Source organism: Trachemys scripta, chromosome 9 (assembly GCF_013100865.1).
Source record: "Trachemys scripta elegans isolate TJP31775 chromosome 9, CAS_Tse_1.0, whole genome shotgun sequence".
NCBI lineage: Eukaryota > Metazoa > Chordata > Testudines > Emydidae > Trachemys > Trachemys scripta.
This window is the reverse complement of record NC_048306.1, coordinates 49,783,539-49,808,680: the sequence shown is the minus strand read 5'-3', so window position 1 is coordinate 49,808,680 and position 25,142 is coordinate 49,783,539. Positions and strand designations below refer to the sequence as shown.

General features: G+C 47.2%; 1 protein-coding gene across 1 annotated transcript in view; it reads left to right on the top strand.

Moving 5' to 3' along the window:
• Window positions 1-25,142, top strand: part of SLCO2A1 (solute carrier organic anion transporter family member 2A1) — an 84,417-nt gene that overhangs the window by 12,428 nt on the left and 46,847 nt on the right. The window contains exons 2-3 of the mRNA XM_034782044.1: window positions 12,981-13,118; window positions 21,957-22,119. Of these exons, the coding sequence (XP_034637935.1) occupies window positions 12,981-13,118; window positions 21,957-22,119 (301 nt within the window). The remainder of the gene's footprint in view (window positions 1-12,980; window positions 13,119-21,956; window positions 22,120-25,142) is intronic.

Sequence of the window (25,142 nt, the reverse complement as noted above, 5' to 3'; positions counted from 1 at the left end):
ATGAAGGGCAATTTGCACCCCTTTCCCCCCACCCCCAAATGTACACGGTTTACTAGGGAGCCAGTTACTGTCCCTCATGATGGTTTGTAATGCAATTTGCATGCCAGTGCAAATGACTGTTTGTAGCAGGGCTGTGAGAGGCCCTGCTGGAGTGGCTGTGAACTCCTGCCCAAGCAGCATTGCTGCAGCCTTCCTGGGACTCCTGCTTGGATAACTGAACATTATAAGTGAATGTTGGTTGGTACAAAGTGGCAAGCCAGTGAAGATGACATCAAAAACCAGTGGGCTTTGGCTGTGAAAGGCTTGACACATAGGTGCGCCTGTGTGTGTGTTTGTCAAGTTTCGTTTTACAAAAGAAGAGTGCATTTCCTTCTGTTTGACATTTTTGACACCTTATGACTCAATCCATTATACATGGAAAGGTTCCCTTGGTGTATTAAGCAGTGACTGTTAAAGACAGATTGCAAAGGAGCTGACTCTTTCTTGTTTCTGCTGTTTGCTGCTCATTAGTGGTATATAAAGATGGCCTTATCAAGTTTGTATTTAAAGGTTCCCATTGTTTACCTTAGAAATCTTATGAATATCAAGTTCTGCTATTCTGGTTTTTACTGGAGTACTCTTTGGAGGAGCAGGGAAATTTTTCAGCTCTGTTGGAGAGAAGACAATATTGCATCTTTCAGAGAAAACTTTTTTGTCCCAGGAGTTGGTGAGGCGTTTGAGTTAAACAGAGTATAACACACACACACTCCATAAAGAGTGTTTTACACATCTGACTAAACATTATTATTTGTAAATGGTAGTGCCTAGAGGTCCCATCCAAGATCATGGCCTCATTATGCTACAGACAGGTGGAAAGAGATAGTCCCTGCCCTAAAGATCTTACAGTCTAAATCGACAAGACGAAGGATGAGAGGGGAAACAGAGCTGAAGTGACGTGCCCAAGATCAAATGGCAGATCAGTAGCAGAGCTGGGACCAGAATGTGAGTTTCCTGACATCTACTGAGGTTCTCTATTCATTAGACCATGCTGGCGCTACACAACCGCTGCCCATGCAAGTTTCAGATCTTTGGATGTCATCATCACATTAGGCTTCCAGCAAAAATAGAGATGTCAAGACCTGTTATTTCTAATGTAAAAAACCAAGCCGATTACTTTTTTAAAAAGGCAGCAGTTTGAGGCCTCCTTTATGCATTGTAAAAGAGCAAAGCGAGAAAGAAGAAACCCTGTTTTGTTTTGGAGTTCCGCCTTTATGTGACAGCTTGTCACTTTGGCAGTGAGAACACTGCTATGCAATCTGACCCAGGCCTGCTGCAGGCAACAGAACTACTCACCTTGCCTTCAGTGGGACCCACAGAGTAGATGTGAATCTAGACAGGCACCAATGGATACTGTCTATGGAACCCCACTGAAAGAGCCCAGAGTACTAAACAGCGACAACAAAAGCGCGTGCACACTCCCCCAGACTGACTGGGCTGCGTGAGCAATGAATTACCTGTGAACAGCAAAGCTGATAGTTCTCTCCAAACTGGGAACATCCGAATCACTGAGGCTTCTGATGGTAGGACCTGTCTCTGGCTTAGCCTGTGCCCTATGCCACCATCTTCATAAACTAAATTACAGCTTTACACCATTGACTCATCCTCTCCATGGAGTAAGTTGGCTGAATTAGACCAAGCGCCCAATTAAGGCCCCTAACTATATTCAAAATTAGTGGCTGACAGTGAAAGGTACCTTCTTGGGTGTGGCTAAAGCTTTGAAAAATAGTTTCACATCTAAGCACAAAATAGCATGGCTGGAATTGTAGCAGCACAGCATAGTAGATAATGTTTCCATTGAAATCAGCAGGTTCTGAACCAGCTCCCTAGAGCCCATTGTACAATTATAATAGGAGCATATCTACTGCAGAAGAGCTAACAAACTTCCTGAAAAGGCCAGCCCTTTCCAAATATTTCCTCCCCCACGATTCATTTCATTTTTGGGAGCATGTCTCCTTACCACAACTATGCTTGGCCAAGTCATAAGTTGGAGTGTCTTCAATCAGATGAGAATAGTCAGATGAATTCTCTAAGTGTCTTCACTCCTTCTACTGCTCCCGAGACAGCTGTTCTGTCTGTTTCACAAAGGAGGCTCTGACTCTTCCCATCTGGTTAGGTAGCCGCATCACCATAGCAGATCTCCTCAGCACTTTCATAGATTATAGGACTGGAAGGGACCTCGAGAGGTCATCGAGTCCAGTCCCCTGCCCACATGGCAGGACCAAATACTGTCTAGACCATCCCTGATAGACATTTATCTAACCTACTCTTAAATATCTCCAGAGACGGAGATTCCACAACCTCCCTAGGCAATTTGTTCCAGTGTTTAACCACCCTGACAGTTAGGAACTTTTTCCTAATGTCCAACCTAGACCTCCCTTGCTGCAGTTTAAACCCATTGTTTCTGGTTCTATCCTTAGCTTCTAAAGGTGAACAAGTTCTCTCCCTCCTCCTTATGACACCCTTTTAGATACCTGAAAACTGCTATCATGTCCCCTCTCAATCTTCTCTTTTCCAAACTAAACAAACCCAGTTCTTTCAGCCTTCCTTCATAGGTCATGTTCTCAAGACCTTTAATCATTCTTGTTGCTCTTCTTTGGACACTTTCCAATTTCTCCACATCTTTTTTTAAAATGCGGCGCCCAGAACTGGACACAATACTCCAGCTGAGGCCTAACCAGAGCAGAGTAGAGCGGAAGAATGACTTCTCGTGTCTTGCTCACAACACACCTGTTAATGCATCCCAGAATCATGTTTGCTTTTTTTGCAACAGCATCACACTGTTGACTCATATTTAGCTTGTGGTCCACTATAACCCCTAGATCCCTTTCTGCCGTACTCCTTCCTAGACAGTCTTTTCCCATTCTGTATGTGTGAAATTGATTTTTCCTTCCTAAGTAGAGCACTTTGCATTTGTCTTTGTTAAACTTCATCCTGTTTAACTCAGACCATTTCTCCAATTTGTCCAGATCATTTTGAATTATGCCCCTGTCCTCCAAAGTAGTTGCAATCCCTCCCAGTTTGGTATCATCCGCAAACTTAATAAGCGTACTTTCTATGCCAATATCTAAGTCGTTGATGAAGATATTGAACAGAGCCGGTCCCAAAACAGACCCCTGCGGTACCCCACTCATTATGCCTTTCCAGCAGGATTGGGAACCATTAATAACTCTCTGAGTACGGTTATCCAGCCAGTTATGCACCCACCTTATAGTAGCCCCATCTAATTTGTATTTGCCTAGTTTATCGATAAGAATATCATGCAAGACCGTATCAAATGCCTTACTAAAGTCTAGGTATACCACATCCACCGCTTCACCCTTATCCACAAGGCTCGTTATCCTATCAAAGAAAGCTATCAGATTGGTTTGACATGATTTGTTCTTCACAAATCCATGCTGGCTGTTCCCTATCACCTTACCACCTTCCAAGTGTTTGCAGATGATTTCCTTAATTACTTGCTCCATTATCTTCCCTGGCACAGAAGTTAAACTAACTGGTCTGTAGTTACCTGGGTTGTTTTTATTTCCCTTTTTATAGATGGGCACTATATTTGCCCTTTTCCAGTCTTCTGGAATCTCTCCCGTCTCCCATGACTTTCCAAAGATAATAGCTAGAGGCTCAGATACCTCCTCTATTAGCTCCTTGAGTATTCTAGGATGCATTTCATCAGGCCCGGGTGACTTGCAGGCATCTAACTTTTCTAAGTGATTTTTAACTTGTTCGTTTTTTTTATTTTATCGGCTAAACCTACCCCCTTCCCATTAGTATACACTTACATGGGTGTTGACAAGTGCCTGTAAAAACTGAAATGATGGGTAATGGAGTGGCACAGGTAAGCATTTTGCAAGAGCAAAACAGGCCAGATCCTCAGCTGGTGTACACTGGGGAAGGCCCAGTGAAGGCAAAGGAGTGACACCAATTTATACTAGCTGAGCACGGTAAAGGGCTATTCAGCCAGCTATGATTTAAAAACTCTTGCTACTTCATCAAATTTGGTCCCATCTTCTGGGAAGACACCTTGCTGTCTTTCAAATTAATGTTTTTCCATTGGCTTCAATGACTCTCTCCAGTACTTCAATCTATATATTTATCCCAGTTCTGCCTGGGGGCCAAAGTTTTAGATTATGTCCCTTCATTTTGGAAGTGATTGGTGGCAAGGAGGCAGCATGATCTAGTGGCTAGAGCACAGACCTAGGTCTCAGGAGTGCTGGGCTCTATTCATGGCTCTGCTGTGAGTCCACTGGCAAGTCACTGCCCCACTCTGTGCCTCAGTTCCCCCTCCCGCTCTTTGTCTATTTAGACTGTAAGGTCCTTGGGGCAAGGATTGTCTCTCAGCATGGTGGGACCCTGATCTGTGTTACTGTCTCCTGGTGTTACTGTAAAGTAATAACCATGGTAGTGTGAGACAATATACAGTGACTTTAACACTCTTTCATACCTGGAAAAAGCTTCCATTTCCCTCTTACTAATTAGTTTAGATTTTTCATGCTTGGAATTATCTCTGTTGCCTTGTGCTGCACACTCTTCACACTGATGATAACCTTCCTGAGGCATGGTGACCCTGTACGCGTAGGGTTTCAATCTTCAGTTCCTCTGCCCAGAGCTCCCCCGGGGGAGAAACTGGGGTGCGTTAAGGACGTTGTAAGAAGCTTCCGGGTCTATGTGAAGAAGCAGGGCTGGGGGTGGGGCTTGTTTGTTTCTAAAATTAAATCTTAACCAAGCTTATTGGATGAATAATAACCTGGGGATGATGGGTCAGATTCTGGCTGCTTTGTGCCAGAGTTTGATGGCCTGGAGACTAATGGCTTGATTGTCCATGTCGTTACGCCAGTGTAGCTCTCTGGAATGGCACTGGGCTAATGTGTGGCTGTTGTAGCAGGGTGGAGAACCAGCACCTAGTGCAGTCTTCTCAAAGCAGGTGAGAGTGTGTGTAGGTCAGCACAAGTTTCCTCCATGTTGGGAATAACTAAGGTCAGAATAAATCTTGCATCAGCGACACAATAACCATAAGCCCAGTGGGCCAGATTTTCAGCAGGGGTAAATCATCGTAACTCTACTCCTTTCGGTGGAGCAATGCTGATTGATGCCAGCTGAGGAGTCAGTGCCCTTTTCTCACTACATGAAAAGCAATTCTTATTGTATCACAGCACAATGACCTTAACTCTGACCCACCTGCAATAAACTTGTGTGTGGGGGGGGTTATCAAATGTCTCAACTTTGCTTTGCCTTGGAGCCAACTTCAAAAGCATTTTGACTGGTTTTCACTAACCACTAATTCTGGTTTTCTCAGAATGTCTTTAGTTAGTGACTGTTAACGCACCATCACCAATTTTGTTTATGCTTATCTTACATAAGCAGTAATAGAAATATATACAAGATAAGAATATGGCAGAGTTGACCCAGTATATAGCATGAGCTAAATGTATTGTTAATATACCGAAAATTGTCTTCTCTAAGTAACATATTAACGATTAGACTTTGTGACAGTTCTGTAAAAATGATAAACCAAATCTAAATCCTGGTTTCATAATTAGGCCAAGTCCTAATTAGGTAGACCTCCCCCCCACCCGCCCCAGCAAGCTAGACCTCTCTGGTACCTCTCTGCATGGCACATAGGAGACTGCAGTGGGGCCATGCAGAATGAAAAGATAGTGCTGCTTGGAGATTCCCCTGTCTCCACCTCAGTAGCTGCCTCAGTTTCCTCCATAAAATATCCTTGCGGCCAACAGACCCTGCTGGCAAGGAAAACAGGGCTGCTTGAAGCACGTTCCCCCAGCACCAGGCATTACATTCCATGTCTAAAAGCCAGGGCCAGTTAATGCTCGGAGCATCATTAATAATCCTCCTTGCTGTGAGACTCCCCTTACTAGTGACACGCAGTGTAGCTGGCAGCCCAGTAGCCAACTGGCAGCAGAGTGGAAGCTGGCTCAATTGTCGTCATTGCAGAGGCGGGATGGGCTAGCCATGTGCAGAGGGAGAGTCCCATCATGCGGCTGGCCACAATTCCTGGATATAGATTTGTGTCCTTGCAGTTCCCCAGCCTGTCTCTGAAGCTGAATGCCAGGATCCCAGTGCCAGCTCCCCAGATGAGTTGGTGAGTTATCAGGCTGCTGTGTGGTAGCTGTAGCATGCGGATTCTTTGTGTAGTTCCCCTTGTGCCAGTCAGTCCCATGGAGTAAGTCTGGAGGAGTAGATTTCTGCTGGGTTCGATGCCTTTCCCTAATGCCCAACAATGCTATCCATTTCGAATCGGACACCTGGGGGTGGAGAGGGAATAGTCCCAAGGATCCAAGAATGTGGGGAAAACATTTCTTCTGCACCATGCAACAAGGTGGGTGTTTTTCCTTAGCAAAAATGTTGCCCTGGAAGCTCCAGGTCTGGAGTTGGCAGTGGGAGTTGTGTGTATGTGTGTGAGGATCCTCTCCCCAGGTGCTTGCTTCCCTTTTAATGTAAAGTGTGGCTTGGAAGGGAGTCAAGCATCTTGTATAAACAGCCTGCAGTCATGAGCACTCAGCCACTCTGAAGGGAAACGTCAAGGTGATTAAAAGAGGATTGAGGGAGGAGTTTGTGCATGTGCGTGTTTGCGGATGCGAGTGGGTGCATGCCTTGGCTTTTCTGCACTTCACTCAGTGTGCCTGTACTATTGCACCTTGATCAGGAATTCGCCCAAAGCTCTGAAAATCCTGCTGGAGAGGGGCAGGCTCCCTGCTGTCTCTGCTAGAGGAGGGTCCGTGAACTGTGGATGTGAGATGCAAACAGGATTTTTGCATGCGAGTGGTTCCCCCTTCCCCCGTGCCATTGTTCGCACTTTGTGTCAACATCTCACCTCCCTCAGAGTTAGTTTTTGTTCTTATTTAAACTCTTTTTGGTAAAGATTTATAAAAGCTGAGTGACCTGTCACCGAGGTGCTCAGTGCATGCCGCAGGCAACTAGGTTCTATGCCTAGCACTACCACTGACCTGCCGTGTGACCGTGGGCTAGTCACTTTGCCTCTGGTTTGCTGTTCACTTTGTCTGCCTTGGTTATTTAGATTGTAAGCACCTCAGAGCACGGACTATCCCCCACTATGTGTCAGGACAGCCCCTAACCCAGCGATCCCTGAGCTTGGCTGGATATCACTGCTGTGATCCACCTCATAATAATAATTAATAAATGCAGAACCTCTTGAGGAAAGAGGAAAAATCAGCAATATTTAAAGAAGAGGGCGAATTATAGACAAATTAGTCTGAGGGACAAGAGAGAGATTGAAGCCAAGTGCAGAGAGGCCGGCACATAGAAAGACACCAGGGAATAGTGAGAGAAAAATAGGAGGTCAAAGACCTGCTAAGGGACGTGTGAAGCTACAGTGGGAGTTCGATGCCCAGCTCCCATTTGTGCCTTTGAACAACTTCCTCTTCAGGATCACAAGCCACGTACCTTCTCTCCTCAGAGTGATGCTTTCAGTCCAGCTCCTCAGGCCGATGCTCAGGGATACTCCAGTCGTCCAAGAAGCGCCTTTCACTGTTACTTACGCACAATGCCTCTGTGGGATTTGGACATTCTTAGTCCAGTAAATGCCTAGTTTGCTGGATGTGAGGGAGATCCTGGATCAGGTACCTGGCAATATCGGCTCGAGACTGACCAAAGCACATCTGGAAAATTCCACAATCCAGCCTGGCTCCTGAAACTAACCTAGATCAGAGGCTGTTCTGTAATATTGTGGATGGTATTCCAATTTCAGCTTTTCCAGAGTAATAAAACTCCCCTGCCCTTCAGTTCCCATCCCCTGGCCTCATAGCTATTCACGTCAGGCGCTGCTCTTTGCATTTGCCTGGTTTCCATGCCCACCTTCGCTTGGGATGGTTCCACCTCCCCGAGTGTTGTTCACTCTGCACACAGAGGCCCGCAGCAAAGAGTAATACAAATCAGTATTATTAAAGCAGCCCCTTCAGCTGGGGTCACCCAGGCTCCTGTGGGGGGAGGAGAATCCTGCACATCAGTTACAGTAGTGGGGAAAGGAGAGGATCAAACTGCTGCTGCATAGAAACAGGGACTTAGGGCAAGTCTACACAGCCAACACCCCGCATCCCCCTGCTGCCAGTGAGTGTCAGAGCCTCAGGTCAGCTACCACGGGCGCCCAGGGCAGGGCTAAAACTAGCCGTGTAGATGAGCCTGTGCTGTGAGACCCTCCCTCTAGCCGGGTTTGAGAGCCTGTGCTCGAGGCTGAGCTAGAATGTCTGCACTGCTATTTTTAGCCCTGCAGCCTGCACCTGACTCCGTTGATCCGGGCTCTGAGAGTCGCTGCCGCAGGGGTTTTTCACCATGTAGATGTGCCCTTAGGGTCTCAGCTGTAAAATGGATAATTGGTTATATTACAGTAGCACTAACCAGCCCCAGCTGAGATGCGCTAGGTGTACTACAGACAGCCAGCCCCAAAGAGCTTCCAGTCTAACCTGAGGGGGAGGAACGTGCCCAGGGAGGTCAGTGGCAGTCACAAATGGACCCTTGGCCTGCTGAGCTACCACCAGAGCATGTTGCCCCCAGCTCACTCTAACCTTGGCCTGCTGAGTTACTGCCCTAGCCACCAGAACATGCTGCCCCCAGCCTGCTCTAACCATCGCCTGCTGAGCTACAGCCTATGACTCTGGGCTGTATTTTGTATCACATCTTTTGTGAATCCTGTGGGTGCCTCAGTTTTCCCCGTACTTTGCATTGCTACTCAGTGGGGGGCAGGGGAAAAGGTGTTATCCAGTGCTTGCACTTCCCTGTCTTAGCAGTGGTTACACTCCTCCATCTGTCTCCCTTTGGCCCCATTAGCACTCCTTTCCCACAGTCCCTCCCTGCATCGCTCTGCCTCAGGCCCCTCTGCTACACCTCTCCCCACCCCCTCTGTCACCCCGCCTTAGCCTGTCAGGGGTCTGGCCGAGGAGAGTCAGATGGATTCACTTCTAGTCAACACCCCTCAAGAGGTTCCTTCTGCCATCCAGCTAGTGACTCCTAATGAAGGGGATCATTGGCAAGAGGGCAGAGGATTCCTTCTCTCCTCACCACTTGCTCTCCTTCAACAAGTGTATCTCTCCTGCACTTCCCTATCCTGTCAATTGTGATGTCCAGTCTCTCCATTTTGGACTCCTCTTCGGGATCCAGCCCTTGGTTTCCTTCCCCATCCTCACTGCCTTCTGGTGCCATCAAGGTTTCTGCTTTCAACCTTTCCTTTCGTTTCGGAGCCTGGGCTTTCATCTCCCAGCTCTGTCCGCCCTTCCACTGCCCACCTTTGGCTCTCCCCAGAGCTCTGGACCTTCCTGTTTTTTCTCATGCTGCTGAGGACTTTTGGAGAAGGGCTTGGGATCCTGCTGACTCTTTCCATGTAAATTCATCCTCTCAACTCCGCCCTCCCCTTCGTGTACAGCTTTGCTTCTCTTTCCTAGCCCTTTGCACCATAGACTCTCACCAGCGGCGCTTACCTTCGGTGCTCCCAGCCCTGCTCCTCTGCCTCCCTAATGTTTCCTAATTAGCCCTCCTTAAATAGGATCCAGCTAGATTTTCAAAAACTAGTTGAACATCAACTCTCAATGAGATTCCTCCTCCCCATGAGGAGCCACCTTTGGCCCAGGCTTGACTCAGAGCTCTCCTTTCTATTATTGGCCTCTGACCCACAACTTGACCTCTGGAGCACATCCCCTCCCTCACTTCTCCCTTTCTTTTGGCTCCCATTTCTCTGCCTTCAGTCATGCTACTGTATCCACTGTAGCAGATATCAATGGCCCCATGGAGTCTCCTCTTATCCTACAGCCTTACTCTTGAGTTTAGAAGGAGCCTGAACCAAAACCCCAGATCTAGATCCTGGTTCAAATCCAAGTTCACAGCTTGAACCTAGTTCTAGAATAATAAACCAAATCTGAACACCCAGGGAGAAATCCTAGCCCCACTGAAGTCAATGGAAAAAAATCCTTTTGACTTCAGTGGGGTCAGGATTTCACCCCAAGACATTTGGGGAAGTTCAGGTGTTGATCCAGATATGAAACCTTCAGAGTCCATGGGTTTGGATCTGGGGTGTTGGTGCAGCTCATGGCAGAGATATAAAGATTGGAGGTAGGGTTTTGGTTTGGGTTCAGCTTGGGGAAAATCACCAGTTTCCTTTCACATGCTTCATTTTCATTTCCGGAGGACACTGCTGCATTAACATTGCATAAGATCTCCATGGCCTTTCCCATCCGCCCTCACAGCCGTGTCTGGCCTCTCAGGCGCTACCACGGTACCAATAGAGAATAATCCTTATTATTAACCCAGCCAAAGACCTGAGGAGTTTGTTAGCACTGTGATACCTTTGATCCCCAATGTGCGAGTCTAGGCTTCCCAACTTTATCTTTGCTGGGCATTCTTCCGGAGTCCGGCAAATATTTGATTTCCTGAGAATTTACATAAAAAGACTTTTCCCCATCTTTAGTTATTTTTTAGATAGTATTGGCACAGTTTGGACAAGTCACATTCCCAAGAAAACAAAGGAAAACTGATCTGGCTAAATATAGATCAAAGAGGTTTGAAAGAGTCCTATTCCATCTCCGGAAGCGGATGACTTCCTTGCTGTATTTTACCCTTGCTCTTTTGATCGTATTCCTGCCCCGTCCCAAGTAGCCTACATATTCCCTCTCTAACTCTCCGTTTGCTGCGCTAGCCCCATACGTTTGGTTTCCTCACGCCAGGCCCCTTAGGTAGCGTGGCCCTAGGGATCCCAGCTCGCTGCTGCTCTTGTCATGCCATAAAGATCTTTACGTAGCAATAATACTTTGCACGGATACAATCCCTTTCATCTGTGATTCTTAAAGCTCTTTACAAACAATAACCTGACCTCTTAGATGGGGGATTGTTTCACCTGTTTTATATATGACTGAAATGATGGCACATCTTGATTTTACACCGATATACTCCATTTTACACCGATATACATGAGTTGAGAATCTGGCACTGAGTTATTTGCTTGGACAGCACAGCAAGTCTCTCTCTGCAGGGCAGGGACTGTCTCTTTCTTAGACATTTGTTCAGCACCTAGCACAATGGGACCCTGGCCTCTGGGCACGAGTGTAATACAAATAATAAATCAGTGCAGAGTTAAGAACATAACTCCCTGTCCCCTTTTCTAACCACTAGACAACACTCCTTCCTAAACTAAATCAATTACTTCCCGGCAGGGAAGAAAGGATAAGTTGTTTGCAGCAACCAATAAAATTCAATAAAACTATGTATTCCGGGTTATATAAACACAATAAATATTCTACAGTATATAATCCCTAATCCCCAGCAGCCATAAAAGTGAACACATACATAGTACTACTTAGTCATAATATTTAGCATCTCTGTTGCATAATTACATGTTCAATGCCATGCACAAACATTAACAAATTAATTAAGAAAGAATAATGCATGCAGTCCTTTCAGGAGCCCTTTCCATCTTCGTAAGCATCTATAGCCAGCCTGCTGCTAAAGAACCAGAGACCCCAGCCATGCGTTTTCCTACTCCAGGATTCTGATGGTGCAGCAAGGAAGCAGGTTCAGCTGCAAAAGTCAGTCTGTAAAGCAGCCACAGTCGAGGCAGTAAACCACTTATCAGGCCAGGACTGCCCAGCAACTGCTTGCAGAGAGTGTTCAAGTCCAGAGTTCCAGACAGAGTTAAAAGTCCGTCTTGTTACGTAGCACACAGATGTCTTGGGAAGGGGGCCCACAGCAGAATTTCTCACACCCACAATAGATAAAGTGGAAGATTCCATTTCACTTGTACCACATCACCCACCATATGAAGGAGTAAGCCTTCCCGTCCTGCAGCCTCCACATAGGGACTGAGCCACTCATGCTTACCACAAGCCTGATCTAGCCCCCATTACGGCTTTTTTACTAATGGTTCCCCTATCAGCCTTGCCATGGAAGAGTACATTTGGGTGAAGCTTACTAGGCAAATTGCTGGCTGAGAGATTCCTAGCTCCTAAACCTGTCAAAACAATGTATTGGTCCCTGGGTCTAATTCTGAATTTATTTTTTATTAAATACAAAAATCATAATCACTATTAGTATTTCAGCACCATCAGCAGAGTTCAGGGCCCCATTGTGCTGAGCACTGCACAGCCACAGAATAAGACACAGTCCCTGTCCCCAGATCTTACATATAAGGCAGGAATCTTTTGTCTCTCTGGGTCCCCACCCAGCTTAAATGGGCATGGAAAGACTTGCCCAAGGGCACACAGCACGTCAGCTAGAGAGTCAATGTGCCTAGGGCCTATTCTGTTAGCTGGCAGGGAGCAGGGAACACACAGCTCTAGGGAAACCCACAAAGATAACATGGAGCTTTGGTTTTGTCTTGGTATAGATGGCAAAGAACTGATGAGTGACTCTCCTGGAGTTGTTGGGCGGCACAGGAATAATTAGATAGGTTTCAGGACACACATTACCACCTCCTACCATCCTCCCACAATCCCTCATTGAAGGCATTCAGCCTGCACAGTGCAGGAGGTCTGTATAGTTCTTGGTGCTGCTCTGCCCATAGCTCCTCTCTGAGACTGTGAGCTGGGAGTGCTGCAGAGGGGGATGCTTGCCTTTGGGGGAATCAGGCCAGCTTGAGAATGAACCTCATGTCACTGTGCCAACAAGCCAGAAGCAAGGCGAATGAATCCAGAAGTCAAGCTCCATCCTGGTCTCCTAGGTCGGATGTAGCAGAGACGGGACCCTGAGAGCAGATAACATGTTGGGGAATTGTGCCCATGCACAAAGAAATTAATGAAATCTCTCCTAAATGAAGGCCTCTGACTGACAAGGTTGTGAGGGTGACTCCTGGACCGAGCTGATTGCTATGTTCACACATGCTGCGTGTGATGGTTATAAAGCGGATGTGTCCATGACTGTTGAATTGGTTACACGCCAGCATGGGGTGTGGCTCAGTTACTAACTGTAATGCTGTGTTGTTTTGCTCACAGGTGTTTGTGATTTGCCATGGCCTCCTCCAGTTATTCCAGCTTCTTTACAGTGCTAACTTCAAGAGCAGCCTGACCACCATTGAGAAGCGCTTTGGGCTCTCCAGTCTCTCTTCCGGCTTCATCTCCAGCCTGCATGAGGTAATTGCCTGAGACACACGTGAATGGGCTCGGCTGGGAGACGTGAAGGTGGAGGCATTGCTCTCTATGGGCCCTGTCTCTGTGTTTCCTTAGCAAAGCCTATAAGCGCCAGATGAGCATTGATTACTGGGTCTGCCTGCCAGAGACTGCCACTATCGGGGTAAACAGAAATTTGGGAGGAGCAGAAGTCTAAGGCTTGGTCTACACTAAACCCCCAAATCGAACTAAGGTACGCAACTTCAGCTACGTGAATAACGTAGCTGAAGTTCGAAGTACCTTAGTTCGAACTTACCTCGGTCCACACGCGGCAGGCAGGCTCCCCCGTCGACTCCGCGGTACTCCTCTCGCCAAGCTGGAGTACCGCAGTCGACGGCGAGCACTTCCAGGTTCGACTTATCGTGTCCAGACAAGACGCGATAAGTCGAACCCAGAAGTTCGATTGCCAGCCGCCGAACTAGCGGCTGGGTATAGACGTACCCTAAGGGACTGTGAGACTAGAATTGGTGTCTGGGGAGCAGAGTATTGCCCCAGACCCCACCGTCTTCCTTCTCCTTTTACCCTCTCCTCTCCTCTCACTTTTAAAGGGCAGATGCTTCTTATTGGGACTCGGCCATCTGCCCTGGTGCTCCACCTCCGTCTCTGCCACACCACATACAGTACTCCCTCCCACCAGCAGGGATGCTGCATGATTGCAGGGTCACAGTGGGAAAGCTGGGAGCCAGCAGGGGAAGCAGCCAGCAGCAGGACATTTGGACCTCATATGCACTACATTCGTGTCCCTAAAATTCCCCGTGGCTGCTACACCCAGCTATGACAGCAATGGTGGGAATGCCAGTGTAGTCCGGGCTCAGTTGGGTGCTTGCGTTTTGCCCATCATGTCATACTCTGACAAGCATGACCGTTTCAAATTTCCAGGGTGGCCTTAGCCCTGTCTACACTAGTGCTCCCACCATTTGCTACAGTGGGATGGGGCCATTTCAGGGAAAGAAGTATAGTTTGCACACAGCTTTGGAGGATGGCAGCTAATGGGACTCTTCATTAGAGGCCACTGTGACCTGGAATACTCTATTCCTCCTAAGGGGATAGTCTTAGCAGAGACGTAAGGGGAGAGAGAACCCGCTAAAGCTAGAACATGGTTCTCCCCCTTTAATCACTGCTGGGAAGAGAACCTGATCTAAATCTTGGTGCCTATCTGCAGTGGAGGCAGGCTACTCCCATGGTTTTAACTGAAATGAACGTCATGCCAAGCCCTCAGAATTACTGCTGGATGCAATGTGTGATGTCTTGTTACATGAAGGTGCAACCCCCAATTTGTTTCATGGGCATTTGTCAAAACATTACCGAATCCTTCGCATTACCTGGGACTAAAATAGAGCATTACTAAATGCTGCTAGGTTTTATTATAGCAGCGCTGGAGTAGTGCCACCATAATTAGGGATCTGTCAGCATTTTCCATAAGAAATCCCTGTTTTCAGGCATTCCTAACTCAGATGTCGTCATTCACTCTGGGCTGGGACATGGCTTACAGCTGTGGTTTAGTCCCTGAATTGTAGGTTTTTTGTTCTTTCCCCTGCACTCCTGGTGCCCAGGAGGGCCCATAGATCCAGCTAGACTGGTGCAAAAGGGGCTGTAGGGCAGGTATGAATCCCCTGGAGAATGCCACAGGTGCATAGGCCCCTCTGCCAAGGCACAAAGCCAGTTCTGCTTGCTCTGTGCCATCTCTGCAGCAGCTGCAGACGGATGCAGCATTCTGGGGTGGGCAGAAGGTTGAGCGGTGTCAAAGTGGGGACAGGTTAGAGGAAGGAGGGCTCCAAGCATGGCGGGGTCGGGGAGGCATGTCTGGGGAAAACCTGAGCCCCGGCAATTCCATGCCCCTGCAAAGCTCCATAGGGGACATTGAAACAGGGACACAACTTAGGACCCTGACTCAGCAAGGCACTTAAAGTTAGGCATATACTGAAGCACGCTGCTGAATCAAGAGCAAAGGCAGTCTTCAGCTCTGCACCAGTGATGCACTAGGCCCTACAGCCCCTGAACAGGGAATGTGTAATTGGTCCCCTTCCCCTCCTGCAGCAGTGTTAATGTGAATCAGTGCCTCTGTTCACCAAACACTCTCAGCCATAGGCGCTGACTTCCCTTCTGCCTGGTGGGTGCTCGACCTCACCACTCGCCCTGCCCCTGCACCGTCTCTTCACGCTCCTGCACCGCCCTCACCCCACCCCCATTCCACCCCTTCCCCAAAGTCTCTGCCCACCCTGCCTTTTCCCACCCCGGCCCCGCCCCCATTCCACCCCTTTTCCCCAAGTCCCCGCCCCTGCCCTGCCTCTTCTCTGCCTCCTCCCCTGAGCGCACCGTGTACCTGCTCCTCCCCAACCCTCCCGGAAACTCCTAAATGCCACCAAACATCTCTTAGGTGGTGGGCAGGAAGCGCTAGGAGGGAGGGGGAGGACACGGCGGGCTCAGGGGGTGGGGAGAAAGAGGCGAGGTGGGGGCGAGGGAAGCTTGGCTGCCGGTGGGGGTGGAGCACCTGCTAATTTTTCCCCATGGGTGCTCCAGCCCTGGAGCACCCACAGAGTCAGAGCCTATGCTCTCAGCTCCTTCTGGCCATTGCTAAGAGGAGACGCAGCCAACAACAGCCCTAAGAATGGAGTATGCTCCCCAGTGTTCCCAGCTCCTGCTGACCCTGAAGCAACGGACTGACTTTGAACTTGCATTCCCTGCATGGTTTCTGGTAGCAGTAGCACTGTATTACTGGGCTGGCCTCAATTTGGCTGTTTTCGAGTTATAACTCAGCTCCTCATGACTCAGGAACAGCTTTGATTTAAACCTGAAGTTTGGCAAGTGGTTGGTCTTTGGCTAGGGCAGAGTCAAGTCTGGAAGTCTGGAAAGGAAAAATGTAAAACCTAAGAGGTGTTTAATTAACAAGGTGGCGGCTGTACATGTACAGAGCATTCTCTTCAAGAATTCCATCAAGGCTGTTCCTTATTACACGTCTGGCTCCTGAAATGGGAAGCTCCAATTGGAGAAACTCAATTAACATTGTAATGCAGGTCCTGGCATGAAATCAGTGCACAGTGGTATGTAGAAGCCAACAGTTAACTAGGTATGGTGAGATGTGGTGTAGAAGTGCCTTAGACAGTAGCTAGCTAGATAGCACTGGTCAGACACCCAGATTAATGCTTCTCTTTCCTCCTTTCATCCTAAACATTTTATTTCCTTTTACCTTCTAGCTCAGGGGTCGGCAGCCTTTCAGAAGTGCTGTACCGAGTCATCATTTATTCACTCTAATTTAAGGTTTCGCATGCCAGTAATACATTTTAACATTTTTAGAAGGTCTCTTTCTATAAGTCTATAATATATAACTAAGCTATTGTTGTATGTAAAGTAAATAAGTTTTTAAAAATGTTTAAGAAGCTTCATTTAAAATTAAATTAAAATGCAGAGCCACCCAGATCGGTGGCCAGGACCCAGGCAGTGTGAGTGCCACTGAAAATCACTTCATGTGCCGCCTTCGGCACGTGTGCCATAGGTTGCCTACCCCTGTTCTAGCTCGTTCATTCGTTCTCTATAAATTTAATTTGGCCCATTAAGATAATTATCACTTCCCTTTGGAAAGGCAGGTTGCCAGCTTCCTTCACATATGTGATGGTTAGGCCACCCCTCACATAAATATGCCTTATCTCTAGCAGTCTGACCAGCTGTCTCCCCCTCTCCTATCACCTCCAGGCAACTATGGAGTTATCCAGATAGCACCGGCCCAGCCACATACCGGCTTGTTGGCTGACGATCTCCTCCTTGCTGTGGATGAAAGTTAGGCATCCGTGCTGGTTTTCTTAGATCTTTCGGCAGCATTCAACAGCAATCACCATGATATTTTGTTGGCTGGCCTGAGGTCCTTACCTTTGGTATTGTTTTGGTTATTGCTTTTGAATGGCTCCAGCTTTTTCCTGCTCATGAGGTCCTAGAGGGTGGTTTGGAGTGATTGCTAGGAGTCTTGTATGGGGTATTTAGCTTACATGAGGTCCTGTAAGTCCCTCCTGTTCAATGTGTATGTGGAGCTGCTGAGGAAGGTACTGAAATGACTTGGGTAATACTATCACCTCTATGTTGTGATATCATGCAGCTCTGTCCTGTTCTTATGGGTTGTGGATGGCACAGATTTTCAGTCTAACCCAATTTCTGGACAAAATTTTGATGCTTAATCCGGACAGGCATAGGTTCCATATGATCAGATTTTTCAAGAGAGTTCAGCATGTGGTGTGTTGAGCCCTTCTGAAAATCTGGCCCAGAGTGGGTTGGGGATAAGTAATAAGTGGGGTGAAGGTGTGGTTCCATCTGCATCTTCTCTCTGTTCCAAAGCAGTTCACAGCAGTACTTTTGGATCCCTGTTTCCTCCTGGAATCACTGGTGCCATTGGTACCTCCAAGCCCCTTTTTCTCACTTATGCCAGGCCAGATTTTTGTGAGCTTTTTCTCTCAGATCTGGATGTCACCACTGTGATCTCTGCCTCAGTGACTTTTAGGTTAGATTATTGCATTTCACTGGAAAGCTCTCTGGTTCTGAGGTCACTAGGGCACGCCAGCTAACAGCCTGAGATGTAATTGTCTGGGTACTAAATGTTCTTATTGGAAAATCTTAATCTCTGGAATTTACTTCCTGCACTGGTCTGGCTGAGCCCATGTTTGTCAACCTTTAGGGCCTGGTGCCCATTTCTTTTCCCAGGTTCTTGTGTGGGGAGTGGAAGTTAGTGATTGCTCAATTTTGAGGAATTATTTTTTTCTCTTGCTGTGTAACCAATGGTAAAATATACATGCACCCCAGAATGCATAATTGGGTTTATTTTGTGAAATAAACAAATACAGATTATCTGGTTCCTATGAAAGTCTAATATATTTTATTCACATTCATGTTCTCAGCATTTTCTGGGACAAATGCCGGTGCTCTGCTTACTTGGAATGGTACTTGTTGTATATACGTAGGGTGCTTAACTGACAAATTATGGATTTAGGATGGGATTTTCAAAGAAGCCTAGGAGAGTTGGTTGCCCAGCTCTCCTACTCCCTCTTTGAAAATTCTAGCCTTACAGATATTCAAAAGCACTCAGCACTGGCCTGACTCTGGTGCCCTGGAAGTCAATGAGAGTTTTACCACTGACTTCAAGGGCAGCAGAATTAGGCTAATGCTGATCACCTTTGAAAATCCCACCTTATGCTTTTAGTGTCACAAATTATACCCATCATCCACATCCATATGGGTTTACAATGTGCACCCTGCCAATGCCGGGTGGTCATTCTTCTGGAAAGTGCATTTCCTGTGCTCCAAACCATTCTAGATACAAGTCCACATCCAAAGTCCGTTGAAGTGAGTGGGACTCTTTCCATTGACTTTGGGCTTTGACTCAGACCTAAAATGTGGTGAAACATACAAGTTCCAATCTGAATGTGCCAAATACCAGCTTTAAGTGATTGTAACATCGGTTCCCCTGAAATGTTCTGGCAAAGCCCTGAACCATGTTCTAACACTCACAGCTGGGACATACTAACGTCCCCAGTACTTCTCATCCATAAAAGATATTGCCCTGTGCTTAGAGACTTTATCTTCAAGCAAGGCAGACAACAGCATGTGGGACATTCCATTACAGCAATAACTGTGAGGTAGTTGAAATAACAGTCTCTGTCATCTTATTCAGAGACCATCAATTTTCAAACAACAGAGTTGTCTTTGTTTCAATGCTTTATAAGATTTTTATGTGAGCTCCCCTGCCTGTCTTTCTGGGATTATAAAATTTTCTCATTTACTATTAAAGAAATTCCAAGAATCACAAGGGACAAATGAGTCAGGCCACACAAATATATAAAAAAGGATATTTAGACACAAATAACTAATTTAATAATGTTAAGTTTGTTCCAAACTGACAAAACCCATGTAATTATAACTTTATGCAACTCACCCATTTTGGCTATAAATCGTATGCTCTGTAGAATTGTTTTGAGATCTCTACAGCAATACTAGGGAAATAGCTTCAAACTGAACACCTAGATCCAAACATCACCTCACATTACAGAGCTCCAGATGCCAGAGCATATTTCTGCCAGGAACAAATGGGAAAGGAGGTGGTGATGGATTGTGACTTTATCACTGAATTGCGGGGGGAGGGAAGGTTGTGAGTTTATGCCAGCTCCCAAAAGGGACATTTCCAAAGCATCACGTGGGGATTTAGTTGTGTTAGTCGTATATTCAAATTCTTATCAACACAACATTGAGGGGATTGTTATGGAGCATATTTTTGTGTGCGTGTTGAAAGCTATCTAGGGCCAGATCGTCACCTGATGTGAATCAGCATAGCCCCACTGATGTCAATAGAGCCACGGTGGTTTACATCAGCTGAGGATACGAAGAAGCCTAAATCATCCAACAGTAACAGCTGTTAACTAGCTGGTAGCTGAGTGGAACCCTTTCTTCTGGCAGAGTCTGCCCCAATCCATGACAACCCAGACAACAAGAAGCCAAGTCTGGAATTCAGATGCTCCACTTTGGTGTTTTAAGGAAACCTGCGGAGCTTTAGCACATGAATAGGTCCCTAGCAAGGTCATGGCTCATTTTGGTCAATTTCACAGTCATATGGTTTTAAAATTAGTCAATTTCACATTTTCAGATGTTTACATCTGAAATTTCACAGTGTGGTAATGGTGGAGATCCTGACCCAAAGTGAAGACCTTTGATGGTCAAGACTTCTGTGTTTTTACAGACAAGCTGACTTGGTTTCTCCCCTTCCAATTTTATCCCACTGTTTGCCCAAGGTTAAATTATTTTTCTGTTCTTTCAGTTTCTTTATGTTTGTGCCATAAAAGTCAACATTTGGAGAATTAAATATTCTTTATTTATTTCAAGAATGGGGACCTTGGGGGAGGAGGGGAGGCACAGGGAAATTGATGCAATGGCGTGGATGGTATGGGAAGGCACAAAACAGATAAGTGGCGCACGTTACTGTGGCTCATTACTGAAATGGGTTTTCAAAGCCTTCTGGAGACACAGAGCTCCTCACTGGACTCTTCTTATTACCTTGGTATCTGGCTGCTCAGAATTAGCTGCCAGCCTCTCTGCCTCCACTTCTCATCCCTACAGAAATGTTTCTCCCTTTGTCTCACAGATATTAGGGAGCACACAGCAGGCAGCGATAACAATAGGGATACTGCTTTCACTGAGGTCTAACTTAATAAGCAAACAACGACAGTGATTCTTTAAATATTCAAAGGCACATTCCACCACTGTTCTGCAGCTGTTCAGCCTATTGTTGAACCACTCCTTACTGCTTTCCAGGTGGCCGGCGTACAGCTTCATAAGCCATGGGGTAGGCTGGGTCTCCAGGATCACAATTGGCATTTCAACATCATCAATGGTTATTGTGTGATCTGGAAAGAAAGTCCCTGCTTGCAGCTTTCTGAACAGATCTATGTTCCTAAAGATGCGTGCGTCATGCGCCTTTCCTGACCATCCCAGTTGAAGTCGATGAAATGCCCCCTGTGATCCACCAGCGCTTGCAACACCATTGAGAAGTACCCCTTTCTGTGTATGTACTCTTTGGCAAGATGGTCTGGTGCCAAGATAGGGATATGCATTTCATCAGTAGCTCCACCGCAGTTAGGGAACCCCATCATGCAAAACCATCCACTATGTTCTGCACAATGCCCAGAGTCACTACCCTTCTTAACAGAAGTCTATTAATGGCCCTGCAAACATGGATCACAATAACTCCCACGGTGGATCTACCAACTCCAAATTGATTCCCCCTGACCAGTAGCAATTTGGCATTGCAAGCTTCCACAGAGCAATCACTACTTGCTTCTCCACTGTCAGAGCAGGTCTCATTTTAGTATTGCTGCGCTTCAGGGATGGGGAAAGCTCTGCATAACATTCCTGGAAAGTGACCTTCTGCATTCGAAAGTTCTGCAGCCACTGCTCATCATCCCATAGCTGCATAATAATGTGATCCCACCAGTCAGTGCTTGTTTCCCAGGACCAGAAATGCTGCTCCACTGTGTTCAACTGCTGCATGACTGCCAGCAGCGACCAGGAATTGTTTCATTCTATGGCTTACAGCAGCGCTGCTTGAAAGACATCACAATGTTCCATGTGATAGCTCCTATCTTAGCTCTGGAAATACTGCAGGATAAGACGCGAGGTGTTTGTAATGCTCACAACAATATTGCACAGCTGAGCAGGGTCCATGCTTCTCGGGCTACATGCGGCTAAGCCTGGATTTTGAAAAAAGGCACAAATAAACATGGGTTTGCCATTAATAGCAGGGTAGGGAGGGAGGGAGGAAGCTGCATCATGGGAGGTCCAAGCCATGTTCCCATTCCCCCCTGCAACTATGTTTTGGTCCCATGAGGCATTGCAAGTCCATTCCAACCCCACCTGCGGCTAGTTGCACTGTGGGAAAGCTACCCATGGTGCACTGCTCTCTGCATTGAAGCAAGCGCTGCTAGTGAGGACGCACTCCACTGTCACAGTGAGCGTGGTGTGGACATGCCTGACCGACTTAATTACTGCGGTGGGTGGACCTCAACTTAAATTAAGTCGACTTAACTTTGTAGTGTAGACATACCCTAAGTCTATCCTGTCAGAGGAGATGCTGTGAGGTGCTGTCTCAGCACAGGGTGGCTAATGATGCCTTTGTAGTGACCCCCACCCCTTTCTCTCAGTGCATGGTGTCTGTTGTGCTTTTCATTTTGCTGATTGTAGCATCCAGAGGCCCCAATGGAGAATAGACCCTCAGACATGCGTCTCCTTCCTGCCCTCTATGACATTCTCTCCACTTTGCTCTCCCCACCCCAGATTGGCAATGTCGCCCTCATCATCTTCGTCAGCTACTTTGGCAATCGAGTTCACCGCCCCCGGCTTATCGGCTTGGGGGGCCTGCTGCTGGCTCTGGGGGCTTTCCTGGTGACCCTTCCACACTTCCTCTCTGACCGGTACGAGTTTGCCCAAATGAACATGGGTAAGTGACTTGATCTCCTCCTGGGGGGTGTAACTCCCCACCACATCTGCTGGGGGCAGCATGAGCCTCCCCAGTCAGGATGCTCACCCTCTTCTTCTCCTTGCCAGGAATGCACTGGGGGTGCAGAACGTGTAAAAGAACTGAACTTATTGCAGTATTGCCAGCTGCAAGAGAGCAGAAATCCTGAGATTAGCCCCCAAATCCTGAGATTTGAAAAACCCACCAAATCATGGCTTTTACTCTGTTGTTTGACTCCCCTTTGCTCCTCTGCCAGTGAGCGTGTGGTCATTTTGGGTTGAAAAGACAACCTTTAATGCACACACACACACACATGCATCCCTCTCCCTGACTGCTGGGTAGAGACTCCACTGACCCTTTAAAACAGGCAAAATGTCATTAATTTCCTATGACTGTCTTGAGCTCTGCCCTCCTAGTTCCCCTCCACCCAGTCCCCCACCCCATTCCTCCCTGACCCTTCCCCCCAGATTTCCCTCCCATTCTCTGGTACAGTCACCTGCTCATTCATAAGTCAGACACAAAGAATCATGCCCTTATTTCAGAAAACATGAGCTGTATGTGCCCCTCACACCTCAATTATGATGGGCCAGTGTACAAACCCTAAGACAGATGGACAATGTGGACTGACTTCAAGACTGATGCTTAGCTGGATAAGATTTAAGACCAGAGAGATTTATGGTTTTGGGCCATTTTGACATAACTACACAACCCATTTTGAGTGCAGTGACTACATTTATCATCCTTAAACATTATTTCTTTTGAATTCCTCCTCATATTCAATGCATTTCATACATTTCTTTTAAATCCTTCTGCCTGCTTCGCATAATTGTGATCTACTAGATAAACTGTCCAGTAATAATGACAATGTTTTATTTACAAAAATGGATCCAATTATAATTAATTGCAGAAATAGCTAAAAATACGTCATTTTTATTTTATTTATCCTTCCTCTCCGCTGCCCCAGAACCACCCCTGTCCCTGGGATCCAGAAACTGCTTCCCAGATTCCCCCTCTCACCCCAGCTTCCTTTTCTCCCTGCCCCTGGCTCTTGCAGTAGTTCTTCCCCAACTCCACAACCCTCTGCTCCATTCTACTCCCATAGGGTCTGATGTGGCAAGGCTGGGGCCAGGTTCTGCGCCCCACAAGCTCTCACTCAGAGCACAGCCCATGTTTCCAAACCAGCCCTGAAAATGGTGGGAACAGAGGAACTTTATGCATCATCACAAGAGCTGCCACTGCAGGCTCCGCAACCATGAGACGCGTGATTCCTTTGCTAAAGTCAGCAGCACTGTTGTTGTTAGTTACTGTTTTCTTTCAGGGATCAGTAGAACAGACTAAGCGACCTATTGAAAACAAATGCTCTCCTGCCAGATGTTTGTTTAGAGAGTGGCCGTGTGGGGGCCAGTGGAGGTTGGAGTCAGGAGACCTGGGTTTGATTCCTGGGACAAGTCACTTCACTTCTGTTTCCCCTGTCTACTGAGGTTGCAAGTTGTTTGGGGCAGGGTTTATGTCTGTGTACTGCGCCTAGTACAATGGGGCCCTAATGTCAGTTTGGGCCTCTCGGCACTGCCGTAATATAAATACACAGCATCATTTAGTGACCCCTGTACATACACATGGAGCTTTGCATTGCTAACGTTCTTGCCTCAGGAGCTGATAACTACAATAAAACAAATGCAGTTGTCCTGCAAGAAGGCGTGAAGACATTTCCAGTGAGGAGATGGCTTTGTAAATGACATTATGGCTTTAGGACTGTGGATCGCAGCTCGTCACAGCCATGCCAATGCACAGCTTTGACTTCCGCGTACATATTCATTCAGTTGCATAGTAATACTGAGGCATCTCAAGCGGTGCATTTCAGGGCAATCGCTGCACTTCTTGGAGGGCTTAACCCCACTTGGCCCTCCGCCCTCACATCTTCTGACACCTGTGAGGCATGCTGCAATCTCTGTGAAATAACTTGCTTATCATGTCTTATTTAAGTGAATGTGAAGATGGATTAGGGCCAAAGGAGCCCCCCGGGTCTTATATGGTGTATATATGTTGCCTGCCCAGAGAAGTTAATGGACATGCGTGAATGTCTCTCTGCTTGTCATGTGTCAGTCTTCCTGTGCCCTGCTGCCAGAGCAATTCTCTTCGCAAGCAGGAAGAGCTGGAAACATGATGGTGCTCTGTGCTCAGCCCCCTTCTGGGGTGACTATCCTGGAACGATGCAGGGGAGGCATCCAGAACTCTAATCTGAATGCAATCCGCTTGGCTTCTCGTTCTCGCAAGCACGTTCCCATTTTCAGGCATACCAGGAGCAATCCTAGGTTTACATGTGCCAGCAAAAGCCCCAGTTTGCTGCCTGACAAAGTGTTGCTGGTGGTACCATTTCAGGCTGGCTAGAGATGGAGGCGGCGCCCATCAGGAATCTGTAACTTCCTCCTTCCAGGGCCAGCCTTTTAAGTGAGCACGTGCAGTTGGAGCCAGATTTCCACAAGAAAATTGTGAAATTCTGAAAACCCAGCCCTTAGACTTAGTTGTTCTTCTCTGCAAAAAAGGAGACACCGACTCAGATTCACTAAAGTCTCCCTCCAAGAGGGCGTGTGTCGCTCCTGCAATAACTTGAGGCAGGGATAGGGTTGCCAACCCTCTAGGATAGGCCTGGAGTCTCCAGGAATTAAAGATTAATCTTTAATTAAAGAATATGTCATGTGATGGAACCTCCAGGAATACGTCCAACCAAAACTGGCAACCTAGGCAGGGACTGTCTCTGACTCTGTGTTTGTACCAGCAGGGCCGGCTCCAGGGTTTTGGCTGCCCCAAGCAACCAAAAAAAAAAACCAAAACAAACAGCCACGATCGCGATCTGCGGCGGCAATTCAGCGGGAGGTCCTTCGCTCCGAGCGGGAGTGAGGGATCGTCCGACGAATTGCCACCAAATAGCTGGACGTGCCACCCCTCTCTGGAGCAGCCGCCCCAAGCACCTGCTTGCCAGGCTGGTGCCTGGAGCCGGCCCTGTG